The sequence below is a fragment of the Parasteatoda tepidariorum genome, chromosome 1 (assembly GCF_982258835.1).
Source record: "Parasteatoda tepidariorum strain Cologne lab strain chromosome 1, Ptep-v5.0, whole genome shotgun sequence".
NCBI lineage: Eukaryota > Metazoa > Arthropoda > Arachnida > Araneae > Theridiidae > Parasteatoda > Parasteatoda tepidariorum.
This window is the reverse complement of record NC_141755.1, coordinates 84977458-84992867: the sequence shown is the minus strand read 5'-3', so window position 1 is coordinate 84992867 and position 15410 is coordinate 84977458. Positions and strand designations below refer to the sequence as shown.

The 15410-nt window shown below is 30.0% G+C and overlaps 1 protein-coding gene across 2 annotated transcripts in view; it reads left to right on the top strand.

Annotated features, from left to right (window-relative positions):
• The first annotated feature begins 2874 nt into the window (after positions 1–2874).
• The window catches only part of LOC107456778 (sushi, von Willebrand factor type A, EGF and pentraxin domain-containing protein 1), a 49221-nt gene continuing 36685 nt past the window's right edge, over positions 2875–15410 (top strand). For both annotated transcript variants that reach the window (XM_087168152.1, XM_087168149.1), the window contains exons 1-4: positions 2875–3129; positions 8858–9034; positions 10525–10731; positions 13101–13274. In XM_087168152.1, the coding sequence (XP_087024278.1) occupies positions 3072–3129; positions 8858–9034; positions 10525–10731; positions 13101–13274 (616 nt within the window). In that variant the 5' untranslated portion in view covers positions 2875–3071. The remainder of the gene's footprint in view (positions 3130–8857; positions 9035–10524; positions 10732–13100; positions 13275–15410) is intronic.

Genomic DNA, 15410 nt, shown 5'->3' with positions numbered 1-15410 from the left:
AAAAAATATTTTTATTAAATAAAAAGGAAAAATATTAAGAAAAGGGAAAATATCGTAGTACATTCCTATACAACTGAAAAGAGGAGGGAAGGGAGAAGGGCTAAAGGCATGAAACCGGTCTCTCTCCAGATGGCGTATTCGAGTGTTGCGATCGCGAATATAGTTGTGAGTTTTTAGGTTCGGAGATTTGAGAAACTTACATAAGCTGACCAACAACCTCAAGAAATTGAAAAACTGGCAGTAAACTTTCCGTATGAATATTTTAAAATTAACTGCTTACTCTTTCCAAATGCCTTGCCTGAATTCTAGTTCTAGTACAAAAATAGTTTTTTAAAAAGGTTAAAATGTAAATTTTCGAATGTTTCCTTAGAAGTTTTGCTACCAGTTTCTTTAGCTTTTTGAGGATGCTACTCACCTTCATCCTTCAAGAATTAAGGGCGACTCTCAATAAATGCGATTTTTTTTTCGCATGCGAACAAATCGTATCGGGTGAGAATGGTCCTTTAATCACGTTTTGTCCCATTTTCATTTCTGCCAACTACAAAAGTGATTCTTAGATTTTTTGTAAACGTATTTGTTCTATCTTTACTTAAATAATTGCATGGGTAAACTTTTTATACAGTAGATATGGTTTTTATATATAGTGATATACTACGCATAAAGCAGGTCGGCTCAATCTTCAGGGGCACCTCAAAGCGGGGGGAAAAAAAATATATATATATATATATATATACACATTTATATTACATATATTATATGCATTATATGTAATTATATACTTATTCTACACACACAGACACACACGCACCATAAAAATGACGAGGGTCGATGAGTAAAAGGCTACGCAAGTTATTTAAAGAAAAATAATTTATTAATTTTATTGTAATATAATTTATTTGGAAACAAAACCATGCAAGTGTTTTTTAAACAAAAATTACTGAACCTCACATTATACCAAATTTTATGAATTATATCGAAAGTTTAATCAATTTTTTTTAATTATTTAGTTTGCCAACAATTTTTGGGAGAAAATTTTTTTGAAACATTTTTATTAACCTAAGTTCGTCAAATGGTGATGTCAAGCCCTTCAAAAAGTGAAGTTAGTATTAGGGCAAAGACTCAAACTTTCAACCGCTCTCCTGACAAAACTGTTGGGACCATATTTTCCAGATTGCGACTGACGCTATATTTTGATAGTCAAAAAGTGCACGTCTGTCGAAAAATGGTGTGTTTATTCAGAGAAATTATGGTTTATTCCATAGCGTGTTTAAAAGTAAGCACTAATTATGATGTCATTTTTTGAACCATTAAAATTGGGTATACTATAGCCTACGTCACAGGTTGTGTTATTCCTACTAAATTTAACCCATGAACGGCATTTTCTGCGAGCCTAACTTCAAGCCACAAATAAACAAACGAAGTGTTTGATCGCTTAAATAGCTGCTCGCCAGATTTTATTGCATTATAAAGAAAAGTAATTGATATTTGATTTTTGATTAGTAATTGATTTATGTGGATAGTGGCATTTATGTGGATAGTGGCATAGAATTTAGCATTGCGTCATGGTAAATGTTATTCCTACTAAGTGGAAGTAGTTGTGTTTTTTTTATATTATACCCAATTGGCACTTAGATAGTTAAAATCTGATCATTATAACAAAAGTTTTTCAGGGTAATATATTTTTTATTTTACACATTGAAATTAAATTTTAGTATTCAAAATGACACGGTGAAAAATCTTGGCTGTCATAAGTGATGGAAAAAATTACATTAGTCGACGATAGTTAAGTTTCCTTAAAATTGCAAATAAAATTAAAATTGAAACTATTTGGTTTATAAAAAAGGAAAATGCCAATCTCTACATGTCCACATTGTGATTCAAATTGGTGAAATGAGCGAGTAAAGCTAAATGTAAGATAATGACTGATGAATGGATACGATATTATTGCTCAATATGCATTCACCTACAATACGCATTCAATGACAATATACATTCACTTTTTTTCTTCCTAATAATGCTTTAAAAATGCTGCACAGTAAGATGAATTTTTATCTTGCTGAATTAAAAGAAATCAAATGAGAAAAAAAATTTAAATATCAGAGACATAAAGCAGCTATGTTTTTTCCCTTCATACTTAAAATACATCCGGGATCCATATTCACTATGCATTATTTTATTTATCCTTGAATTTGTTTTTTTTTCCAGCCTTTTTCAGCAATAAAGAACAATTTTAATTAATTATTTTTAATACATGTATTGCTTACAAATTTTAAGCTAAGTATTGTAAAGCTGACGTAATATTTTAGAATTTTGTTTTAAAAAGAAAATGACATAAGATTTTAATATTAAATATTTTGCTAAAAAGAATACTTTCGGGAGAAATAAAATTTAAAAAATGAGTCATCGTAATATAATTTTAAATTTTGCTAGCAACAATAGTTAATGAAAAACTTTGTTTTTCCTCATAAAAGCTGTATTTTATAAATACAGAAAAACAGCGGGGAAAAAAATTCTATATTGAATCTTATATTTAGCACTAGAAAGACTAAAACTTAGTATAATCCTATATTGCTCAAAAGCAGTCAAAATGACTTGATTGTAAAAAAATAAATAATAAGTAAAGAAATTTGTTTAAAATTAATTTTTAATATTTTTTATATTATTTACAGTTATATAACAAGTTATTAGTAAATATTAACAATAAAAAAATTATATGTTGTACAAAATTCTAAGAAATTGTGTCATTATATACATCATTGTTTTTCTAATTGAAATTAAAATTAGTCAAAATGACTTCCTTAGGCAATCTAGTGTTAATTTTTAAATTACGATTCCCACTTTATGAAATTATGCAACAGTCCTAAAGCGCGTCACGTGAAACTAATATCGAATCTAAACCGATTTATTGGTTAAGGTCACGACATTCGTAATCAAGTCTTCCTAGAAGAAGAAGAAAAAAAGCATGACATCCCTGATTATGACTGGATGTTTTGTATTTTTCACTTCCTATCTCTAGTTAAATCAGCTGAAGTTCCGGAATTTTTAATTTCATTTTCGGCGGAAGCATCATTATGAGGATGCTTTTGGTGATTCTTCTGTCTCTGTTGTCCGCCTCTGTCAGTCAAAACAGTACGTAAAAATAATAACTTTCTATATGTTTAAGATAGCACTTCTAATCAAAAGTGAAACTTGTTATTGTTGGGGTTATCTCCATATTTTTTTTTCTATTCTTTTTAGCCAGCTGTGCATTTATCATTAAGTTTAAGTAAAATAACTAACTATCTTAGTTACTAAGTAGTTGAACTAATTAGCTAAAAGCTGGGAATTATTTCAAAATTTTTTATATAAATACAATATGAAGTTTACAATATGAAGTCCCCTCAGGTGAGCTTGTAGTCGCCATCTCTTATTTGCTGAGGGGAAAGGAGTCAAAGTGGGGTGAAACTTAGGTATTACTATCTAGTAAAATGAGGTATTGTTACCGATGTACTTTTTGAACTGAATCGATTAAAATCAAGCGAAAGTCATTAGGACTAATTTATACATTTTTAAACTTAAACAGTACAAACAAAATCAGTACAGTTGTAAAAAACAGTAATTTTTTTTTTATACTTACCTATTTACTCTTTTTACATTGTTATCCAGACAACTGATGTATTGTTTCTTACATATTGTTTTAAAATGAAACGTTTGTTTTACTTGTTTTTAAACTGAACAATTGTTTTAAAAATGAATTTAAGTCAATAAGACTAATTGTCTAAAAACTATGAAGGCTTTAATTTTTGAAAAGCACATTTTCTAACCTATGCATATGTACTTATTTACACGTCTGATATTGCTGTCTAGGCAAGTTAGGTATTGTTTTCAACTTGGTTTTTCACACTAAATCTAATGAAATCAAAATTAAGTCAATGGAACTAGACATTTTGAAGTTTTAAGGGTTTTATGTGTAAAAGGTGCAATTAATGTTTTTATAAAGCTTTCTAAACAATTAGCTTTGCCGACATGAGTTTGGTTTTGTTGAAATCGACGTAAAACATACATGTGAAACAATATCAACGAATGTCTTACATGTATGTCTGCAATTAATTTTCAAATGAGCTTAACCTTTATGCATATGATATGAAATAGTAGCCAGTGTTTAACATTTACAGCCGCTTGACAAATAAACTTGTCAGTTTTTTAATATAAAACCTAAAAACTGGTAACACAATTATTTTATTCGCAGTTTTATCTTGGAGGTATAAAACCTGTCATTCCAATGTGATATTTTAGAGAGCTTTACATTTTAATCTATAATTGGGTTTTGGGTTTAATATTTGGGTTTTCTTACATAAATAATAAATATATACATATGTAACATCTAAAATAATAGCTAAATAGAATTAAAGGGATCTTAAACCGAAAACTAAATAGAATTATATTTTAATTGCAGATTAGTCCTTCCTTAACAGATGAGAACATTCAATAGTCTCTTTCACATAATGAAAGAATTCCTTCGCATATTGATTATTGTTAATTAGTTAGAAATGTAATCTTTATTTATAAAATGAATCCATCCTGCACTGTAAAACGTCTTCATGAAATCGAAATGTAGAGAAAACATAGAGAAAAAAATTACAGAATAATGAAAAAGAAGAAAATAATTTTAAAAAATAATAATAATAAAAATCCAGAAAAAAGATATAATCTCTTCATCAGCTCTCACGGATATATCCGCAAAAAGGAGTGCTTTCTAATATGGTATCAATATAACCAAAGCGAAATATATCAATATAATAGTGTGAGGAGCACTCAAAAAATTTTTTTTGAAGCAAAATAGAATAGTAAACATTAAGTAATAAATATAACGTAAAAGAACAGAAAATAAAATGTTAAGAAGAAAAAAAAGAACAAAACACAAAACGAAATCTATAAAACGAGTAGTGAATTCAAATGAACTTACAAGAAAGGGAAATTTTTCACGAATCATTTACAATTACAATTTGTCAGATAACAAAACATGAAAACAGAAGGGCAATTTGAGGTAAAAGTGCAAAGAGATGAAATTTGTTTATAGTGCGTTCTTACTGCAGCCCTGAAGCGTGTTTGATTTGTTAGTTACCAAGGATTGACCCGAATATGGATGTGCGCAAGGTAGTATTATACTGGAAAATTAGAGAAATTTGTAATTAATCATGTTAATATTTAATTCTACAACTTTAATGATTTTAGAAAATTAATTTTTATTTGACACGAGACAGTAACTTTTACTATGATGCGAAATACTTATCCTTTTCACAATATATATATATATATATATATATATATATATATATATATATATATATATATATATATATATATATATATATATATATATATATATATATATATATATATATATATATATATATATATATATATAATATAGAATTTCTCATACGAGTCATTCTATATTAACTGGTAAGCTTAAAGCATATGTTTCTTATCAAGTTTAAGATGTAGAAGTCGGTCTCTCCCAAGTCGGTCTTCGGATCATCCTCCGGGATGTTTCCCAGACCGTCGCCAATAGCCCATTGTGCAGCTCTAGTGCTACGTAAAGTAACAACAACAACAACAACAACAACAAGTAGCCATAAAAAGTCAAGATGAACCAGATAAGGCCAGATAAAAGATTATTTTCTGAAGTTAATGGGCAATAATTCGTCGATGAAGATAGTCCCAGAAAGTTCCCACTGTCAGACTGGCGATATCCTTTTAGCGAATCAAAACCTTTAAATTTTATAAATTTAATGACGTTTCATTGAGATAAGAAGATCCTTGCAACCACGCCCTCTCAGAATCTCACTTTAAAAGCTCAGGACAGGCAAAATTGCGTGTCTTTTCCATATTTTCAATGGCTGGATAAAGCTGGGCCAAATCCAAACAATCCCTGCAAAGGGGGAAACCTGATGTAAATATCCAACGCATAATGTTTGCAATACTCCATCTAACGAAAGAAAATGCCTTTTTAACAGAAGCAGCCTAAGTCTCTTCAATTATCTAGCCTTTAAAGACATAACATTACATATATATATATATATATATATATATATATATATATATATATATATATATATATATATATATATATATATATATATATATATATATATATATATATATATATATATATATATATATATATATATATATATATATATATATATATATATATATATATATATATATATATATATATATATATATATATATACTATATATATATATATTGCCGCTTAATTGAATTATTAATGAACTACCACTCTTTTTGAAAGAGCACTTTTTTTAGTTAATGTTCTACCGAAGAGAAAATCGAATCATTGATTTGCTATTAGTCACTAAAACTATTTTATACAGATGTGTTGGATTATTGCAGTCGGTACAGCATTTTCGCTTCTTCTAATTTTACAGAGAATATTTATATTTCAAAATTGTTAAGAGCATTTTGTATCCTTCTGGAAATTGTTATTTTTCATTATGGAGAATTTGTATTAGACTCTAATTTGCGATGGAAGTGAAACATTTAATGACTTAATAAAAAGAAAAGCTTTAAAAATATTTTTTTATTTTTATGTAATATAAGTAAAATAAATACGATTGCTTTTAATTTAAAACGGAAGGAAATCTTCATTTAAAGTCAGATATATAAGCATGTGTCTCGAACTTTTCATTTTGCTGGTTCTGGCATATCAAAGTTAACATACTGATTTTTTTTAAAAAGAATAGTTCATTTCAATATAACTGAAATAAAACAATTTTGCTACTTAAAAACTTTAAAAAAAAATCCATTCCATTCGAGGTTTAAGGTTGTCTCTGTTACGCAATTTTCCAATCCAGCGGCCTTAAAGGATCCGCTCTTCTGTTTGACATTTTCTTAAATAAATAAAAAAAAACTTGATTCTTAACTTTTCTTAGTTCAGGTGACAAGTATTAAAAGAAATAAAAGCTTGCGTTATAATTGTGTCTCACTACAGCTAAGAGGAAAATCTCCACAAAAAAAGAAGAAAAAAAGAGTGAATCATTAAAGCTCGCAAGATTGTTAATTAGCGCCTATGACAAACTCCTCGATGCCCTTGAAATTAGAAGTGTAACGCACTATATAAAAATAAATGCTAGAACGATTCACATTTATAAGACTTAAAAATTCATTTTCAAATTTCTTAGAAAATCATTTTTATTTTCGTAAAATATTTTATTTTAGTCAAATACTTTTTTGCTAATAAACTTAATTTTATAATAATAAAAAAGTTTTTAAAGTTTCACATTTCTTATTCTTTGATTTGTTGCCCCCTTTGGCAAAATGCTAGAGCGTTCTCCCCTCCTTCACGCCACTCTATATGTTATATACTATATGTTACGTTATATACTTATAATGTTATATACTTATATGTATGTTATATACTTATGTTTTATACTATATACTACTCACACTATGTGTTATATAACATATAGTGAGAAAACTTCTGTGTTATAACTGCTACTCCATTTTTGAGTTTTCATTGATTAAAATATTGATTTCTTTTCAAAATCTATATATATATATTTCTCTTACACGGCACCATAAAAAAGCCTCATTACAACTCCCCGAATGGCAACGTTAGAATATCGACCAATGATCGCTGCTAAAAATGTCACATGCCAAATCAAGCTGAGGTGGCTCAACATATAGCGCTTTTAAAAACGGAAACAATAACCAGAGTGAGCATTATCAGGTTGTTCAATTCAGATTAATGCCCTAAAAACATGATAATATTTAATTTAAACTCAATTAGGAATTAATTAATTAATTGAAGTGAGAATGCTTTAAAAGGCCGCTGTTGAATTGATATTTTTCTACTGAGAGCTACCTAAACGTCTAAAAAACGTCTAAGTGTTTGTATTGAAAGCATTGAATTTTTTTATATTTCTCATTTAGCTAATGTTTTGATTTTTTCACCATGTACAATCTAAATAGCTAATATACTTTTTTTAAAAGCCAATAAGAACATTGATAGAATTCTTCTACACAAGTACAATACTATGTCTTTGATGATAAAATACCATGTCTTTGATGATAATATACTATGTCTTTGTGCTAGAACATTGTGTTCACTGGCAAGCGAGCGCAGGGAGCCATGGTTCACGGCGTGAACCACATAGGATTGCGTAGCAATTCTCGGGGGTTGGCGAGCGTTAGCGAACAGGGGGCGGAGCCTCCTAGTATTGATATATTATCTAAATATTTCATTGGTTAAAATATTAATGCATTAAAAAGAATTTGAGGAATCAGAATTAATTAGACTTATATAATCAAGTGCGCCTTTCCAATTTTTCAAATAAAAGCAGACCTATTAATCAATAATATTTACCGTCTCGTGTTAAGTAGTGAAAGTTACAAAATTGATTCCGTTACTCTGCATAGTTCAACAGTTGGTGTTCGTGGGTAACATTAATAAAAAGCTTACGAAAATCTTTTAAAGGTACATCAATTGATTACAACTACAAAGTAATGAATGGTGAACTAACAAAAAATACTTATTTTTAACGTCGAAAATGAAGTTTCATGAAGATTTCATAAAGATTTTTTAATTTTTCTAAAAATCTATATATTATTTTCTTATATTTATATTTAAAAAAATTATAAATATTTCGCAAACAAAGTAAGATTGTAAAAATCTCGTAAAATAAATTAATGATTTAAATAAAATTTAAAAAAATAACCTATAATAAAAATATAACCTTTTATCCTATCAAATGTCCCGTATCGATGTTCCCAGCGGAAATTCTCTTCTCCGCATTATATATAATTGCTTACAAGCAAGACTCAATGATTATTTGCTGTTTTCTATTATAGTTGATGAAGTACCAAGTGTGGAATTAACTGATTTAGAATCCCCTTTGAGCAATGAAACAACTGAACAAAATCCTGGGTCTGCAAATGAATATGATCAGGAATTTGCAACTCCAACGATTCAAGATACATCTGAAGTGGAAATAATAGAAAATTCAGGGGAAGTCTTTGAAGATGAACGTATGAACCAAACTAATTTTTTGCTTCATTGTTATCCTTAAAAAGATACAGCTCACATCGTTTACGCCCTAGATTTTTTACGAATTTTATTTATTTATTTACTTGTTTTTTTTTTTTTATGTTATTTACAACTGATGCAGAAGTTTGGCCATTTAACTATGCTTAAATAATAACCAAAAAAAAAAACCTTCAACGCGAGCTAAATTGGCACGATAACTTGATGAGTAAAGTCGACTAACATTAAAGTTAGGAAGAGCAGATTTTTGAAATCATAATACGAGATTAATTACGATGCACTATCCAAAAGCATTACTCAAAGACATTTTCAGACTGATCTGAATCTTAATTTAACGTACATTTATATTACGGGTGATTATTAACTATATTATTATCAATAGCATAGCAATAAATATCCGAAGTCTCTAATTCGCACGATCATGCATGAATGAGTCATTTTGTTTTGTAAATTTGTTGTGTTTAGATGTACGAAGTAATATATAAGTTTTTAAAAAAAAATTTCGTAAAAGATAAGACACGATAAAAAAAAATTATCTTGAAGTCATTATACGAGACAATTACGATGCACCATCCAAAAACATTACACAAAGATATTTTGAGAGTAATATGAATCTTAATTTATCAAACATTTATATTACTGATGCATATTAACAATACCATAGCAATAAATATCTTCAGTCTCTAATTCGCACGATCATATATGAATGAGCCATTTTGTTTTGTAAATTTGTTGTGTTTAGATGTACGAAGTAATACAGGGTGGTCCTAAAATATATGTCAAAAATGTAAAGGTGTGTAGATGGGACCTAAATAAGCATATTTCGTATAGGATTGTGTGTGCGGTAATGCCGCCTTGAGCCGTTAGGGAATCGAATTTTCTTTTGTCTTTACTTGTCTTTTCAGTTTCCTTTGATTCATACTGCTTTACAAGCTAGTGCTTTAATGTGCCATTATCGCACACACATTCCTCTCCGAAATATGCTTATTTATATTCCCTCTACCGACCTTTACATTTTTGACATATATTTTAGGACCACCCTGTATATTATTTTTTAACTTTTTTTTTTCATAAAAGATAAGACACGATAAAAAAAAAAAAATTCGTAAAGTCATAATACGAGACAATTACGATGCACCACTTAAAATTTTTTGATTCGATTTTACCAATATCATAGCAATAAATATGTTCAGTCTCTAATTCGCACGATCATGTATGAATGAGCCATTTTGTTTTGCAAATTTGTTGTGTTTAGATGTACGAAGTAATATATTAATTTTTTATTTTTATTTTTCATGAAAGATAAGACACGATAAAAAAAATTATCGTAAAGTCATAGTACGAGACAATTACGATGCCCCACTTATAATTTTTTTATTCGATTTGATTTGAAATTCCCTTGTAGTAAAATAGGCGAAGTCCTGATAAGAGAAAATGTTTATTTATTCAAATAAATTTCTTTTCTTCTGGACAGGCTCAGATGGCACTTGTGGAAGTCCGATTGTTGTAAGCAATACCCTTGTAGACGGAAAGAGGAGTACTGAATATGAAGTAGGGACGGAATTAACGTATTCCTGCGAATTTGGATACTCAACAGATGGTGCAAACCACATTTCTCGTTGTATTGTACTTAGAGAAGGTGATAAACCAACATGGACGGATCCAGATATCATGTGCATTCGTATGTTTTTTATTGCCTTTTCATCTATTTTGTGCCACTTATACTAATAACCCCAATAATTTCCTCATGTAAAATTTATTAAGATCCTTGGCCAGGCGGATGGACTGGCCAAGGAGGGCTGTTACCACGCTAATCCTTCGTCTTCAGCACTTACCCTTTTAGAACATCAATCCATAACTAATTCTGAAATTTCGAAGGGGTGGAAGATTCCTCCCACAGCCATCACTGGCATGCGGGCAAAGAACCAGGTTCTTCATTAGCCCTCAATTGTGACAGAGCTTCTAAAACCGCAATTTCCAGATTAGTAAGCGGTCACATACAAAGTCTCTCGTTTTTCGAAGGCAAGAGAATCTTCGAAATCTGCTCCAAATGTCAAACTGAACAGGCTTCTCCCGAACACATCCTGGACTGTTTGGGACTCTCCAGGGACTGTTTTCCTTTCTGGTCCTCGATTTTCTTAGGGTCAACGGTCTGATGAACCTTGTCTAACTTCGTCAAGCATTTGGATTGGAGGATAAGCTACAACAACAACAACAACATAGATTCCTAAAGGACTATACGAGAATTTATCATCTGTAAAGCAACTAATTTATTTTGTGCCACGCATCCACATTAAATCGGTAGTTTTTCTGCCTTTAATATTAAATGATCTTAAAATTTTATATGGGGGATAGTCATATCTTTCCCAGGGTACGCAATTGTGTACTATTGCATGGTTGTGTCCAATCACGTGGTTGTTCTTGGCGTGTCAACGATACAGCATTAAGTCTTAGGTTCATTACCACCCTAAATAAATGTTCGGATAAGATTTATTTGCATACTTGCAAGCGACGTCACGCATGTGTGCCAATCCTCATTTGCTGATCCACGCGTGCAAGTATCTAGTTGCGAAAACTTTAGACCCCATTCTTTGTTTTTTACAAAGGTCATTAATTGAAGATAGTTTTGTCTTAACAAGAATTTTACAGATTCATACTTCACTTGTAAGTTTTCTGGATTGTTGATTTATTGCCTCTAGTTTGAAGCACATTTTGGTTTTGTCGGGAAGGTGGGGATGGGAGAGGGAAATGAAGCATAGGGTAGATAGAATTGGAACACTACCGTTCTTCTGAGTGACTGTTCACTGCTTCTTTCATGGCGATAGCGATAAAAGTAGCCTAAATTTATTTCTTATTTGAAGTAAAAATTGACCGCAATTTTGTTTAATTGGGTAAAAGTTCGGGAACCTGATAGAAAAAAAAATGTCTAAATACTGGTTGCATTTTTGGCTGTCGCCATTTTTTAGATTGTTCTCTATCAGCAGTCCACAAAACTAAACAGAGCTCTTCTCTTCGAAAATATAGAAACGTTACAGCCAAATGTTTTTTTCAGGAGGCTTAGCAATTGGTAATCTAAAAGCTTTAAATGAGGATGATATAGCACCTGATATTTTTGATAATATTCCACCTGAAACTTTAAAGATATTTACGAGTTTGTTTGGCCGAATGACTAGTAGTAGTTTTACTTTTCATCTGTTTAAGTCAGAAAGCCATCCTTGATCTAATCCCCGGATGGGATGACGTCGAAGCACACTATCACTCATTAATTTATATGCACCTTCATTTTTTTCTCACTTTTGCATTAAAAACATACAAAATGTGGAAGCACAATGTCCAGGTGGTTTTTGGCAGTAAAGCTGTTTCCATTCATTTCTGTATCAAACTTTGGCCATTAAAAGAAGTCAAAGTATCATTTGAATATGTTAACACAAAACAGAATTTTTTTAAACAATATATGTTTCTTTTGATCACTACACTATGTAATGTAAAATGTAAATGAGATCATAATATGGTTTGGCCATCCCAGAAACTAGATAGCCATCCTATTAGATCACTCTGAAATCATTTGGACAGGTGCTTTAGAATATTACAAGCCAAAATTATCTATGGAAAATGATGTATTACAATTGAAATAGCATTTGATCTGAAATTTTGAATTAACTAACCAACGAAATGCTCCTAGTATAGTGGCGTGATCGCTTTCAAAGTATGTTTACTAATAAGAAGGAAAGATTTTGGACAAATCGTGTCTGCTAAACTTCATAAGGAAATAAATGCATTCACACCTAAGTTTATTACTTTATGCACCTTTCGAAAAAAACTAAAGCAATAAGTGCATTGAAATTGATGAGCAGTATTAGCCGTCATGCTCTTTTTAACTTTTGATTCTTAGAACACATTAAAATATCAATTAGTTACAAAAGAAATCTCCGTTTTAGTAACCCTATTTTTCCTTATTTTTTTCACTTAGCTTTGCATTTTCTAAAAAAAAAAAAATTCCTCAAGATATCATTTATCATAAGTGATATTAAATTTTGGTTTTGTATTTAGCTAGATCTTGTGGAGATCCTGGATTCGTGTTGAATGCACATCGCATCGGTTCTCGATTCACTTTTCCCAACCAAGTGTCTTTCGAATGCGATGACGGTTATGAGTTGATGGGATCTGGAATTAGGTATTGTCAAGTGAGTGGAAGGTGGAGTGGATCTCTGCCATCCTGTAAAAGTAAGAAAACTTAAATATTGAGACATCATTTGAAGAGTATCATGTCTCAGTTTTGTTTATCTTAACATGCAGTGTCCCACTAGATAATTACTGGAATATAATACAGGATCATCTAAAGAAAGCGGGATTTTGTTACCTCATAATAAAAAATTAATTCCATAAAAGGGATATATATATATATATATAAAAATCTGTTTTGCGGATATAATCGTGTGGGCTGAAGAAAAGATTATATCTTTTTTCTCCGGCTTTTTTTCCCGGTTTTTTAAATAAAATTTCTTTTTTTTATATATATATATATATATATATATATATATATATATTAAGAAAATCAATAAGTTTTAATTACTGCGCATAAACTGCAAAGATATCGAACTCGTAAAATAAGCTCAAAAACTACAGAGCAATGGGAAAAGATAGCAAAATTATTATTAAAAAAGTAAAAATCCGGAAAAAGAGATATATAATATCTTCATCAGCTCACACGATTATATCCGCAAAAAGGAGTGCGTTCTAATATTGTATCAATGTAGCCAAAGCAAAATATATCAATACAATAGTGTGAGGAGCAGTAAAATTATAAATTTTTTTTTAATAATTTGTTTTTCATTGTTCTGTAGTTTTTTCCATTCACATTAACACATTCTCTACATTTTTCACATTAAATATTTTTAGAATAACAGGTAGTCCATTTTTTTTTTTTTTTTGGTTAGTATTTTTTTATTTTCTATTGATTTTTATTTATGAAATCGGGATTTCGCTAATGGAAAAGCAATTATTTAGCGTTCCATACGAAGAAAAAAAATTGGGAATCGTTGGCGTAAGATGCCAGAAGTTTCTCCAGTGTCCTCGCGAGATTTTCCGGTGAGTGTCAAATTTAATTAGGACAAAATTCTACTAGCTTTACCTTTCGAATTCTGATTCAAAGCCTGCGAGCGTTTTTCACGATTTCAACCCTCTAAACATGCCCTAGCAATAATTTTTATCTTGGCCCAAGTTATGCCTAAAATTGGCTCAAAATGAGTAAAATGAGAACGTGCAACGAGGGATTAATATAGGGTTGTCTAGATTTTTTATTATTGGTTCTAGAATGGCCTATTCTTAGCTGAATAATGAATATGAAATATCGGGTGAATCTGACAATTCCATATAGGTTGGTTGTAAAGTAGCTGCAAAATATTGGATGAATTGGATAATTCTATATATGGCCAATATCGAGAAAATAACAGCCTTTTGAACCCTTATTGAGTCAAGGTTCGTGAATATTCATCCAATGAGGGCCCCAAGCTTTTTTGCTGCTGGGGTGGTTTCCAATCCCATGTTATTCCATGGTGAGTTTTCAACCTCTTAATGCCTTTTATCACTCTTATGGAATTCTCAACTATATTTTGAAACATCTTGCATAATCTAAAAATAAAAAGGCAATTGGAAATATTTAAAATGAGTATTTTCTAAAAAAATATACTCAGACGATAATTTTGTGTTCGCAAAACAGTAAGCTAATGTTCTAAAACAGCGTTAAGAAATTATTTTCTAGTGAATTTTTTTTTAATGAATAATGTGCGTAAAAAGAAAATAATCTGTCATTTCATTGTTTCACTCATTAAAAAGGCTAACATTACCGTTGATTTTTGTTGAAAATTGAAAGACCGGTAGCATTCTCAAAATTTATCCTCATGGAAGAAGATAAATTTCAAGAATGGTGTTCACCACAATATATTAAAATTTTTATTTTAATCTTTAATTATATGAAAACACCAGAAATTATATGAGACTCAATTTATGATTTAATCTGAAATGGTATATAAACTCAAGTGGTCTTGACACTTGAAAATATCAAATCTCTCGAAACCAAACTGCTCTTAAACTTTTTTTTCATAAAAGTACTATTTATGTATATCACAACAAAATATTAGGGTTAAAGCTTACAATGAACTGCGTAACTTTACTGCAATCATTAGGTAACTCATGTAAGTAAATAAATATTATATTCATGAAAAGAAATAAGCTCATTTAATCAAGCATGAAGGTTGTAGAAAGGCATTCTTATAGTTCTGTGAGTCTATATGGGTAGAAACGCAAAATCAAAGTAACTAAAAAGTTATTAAAATGGATTGGTGTTGTACAATGCTTGAA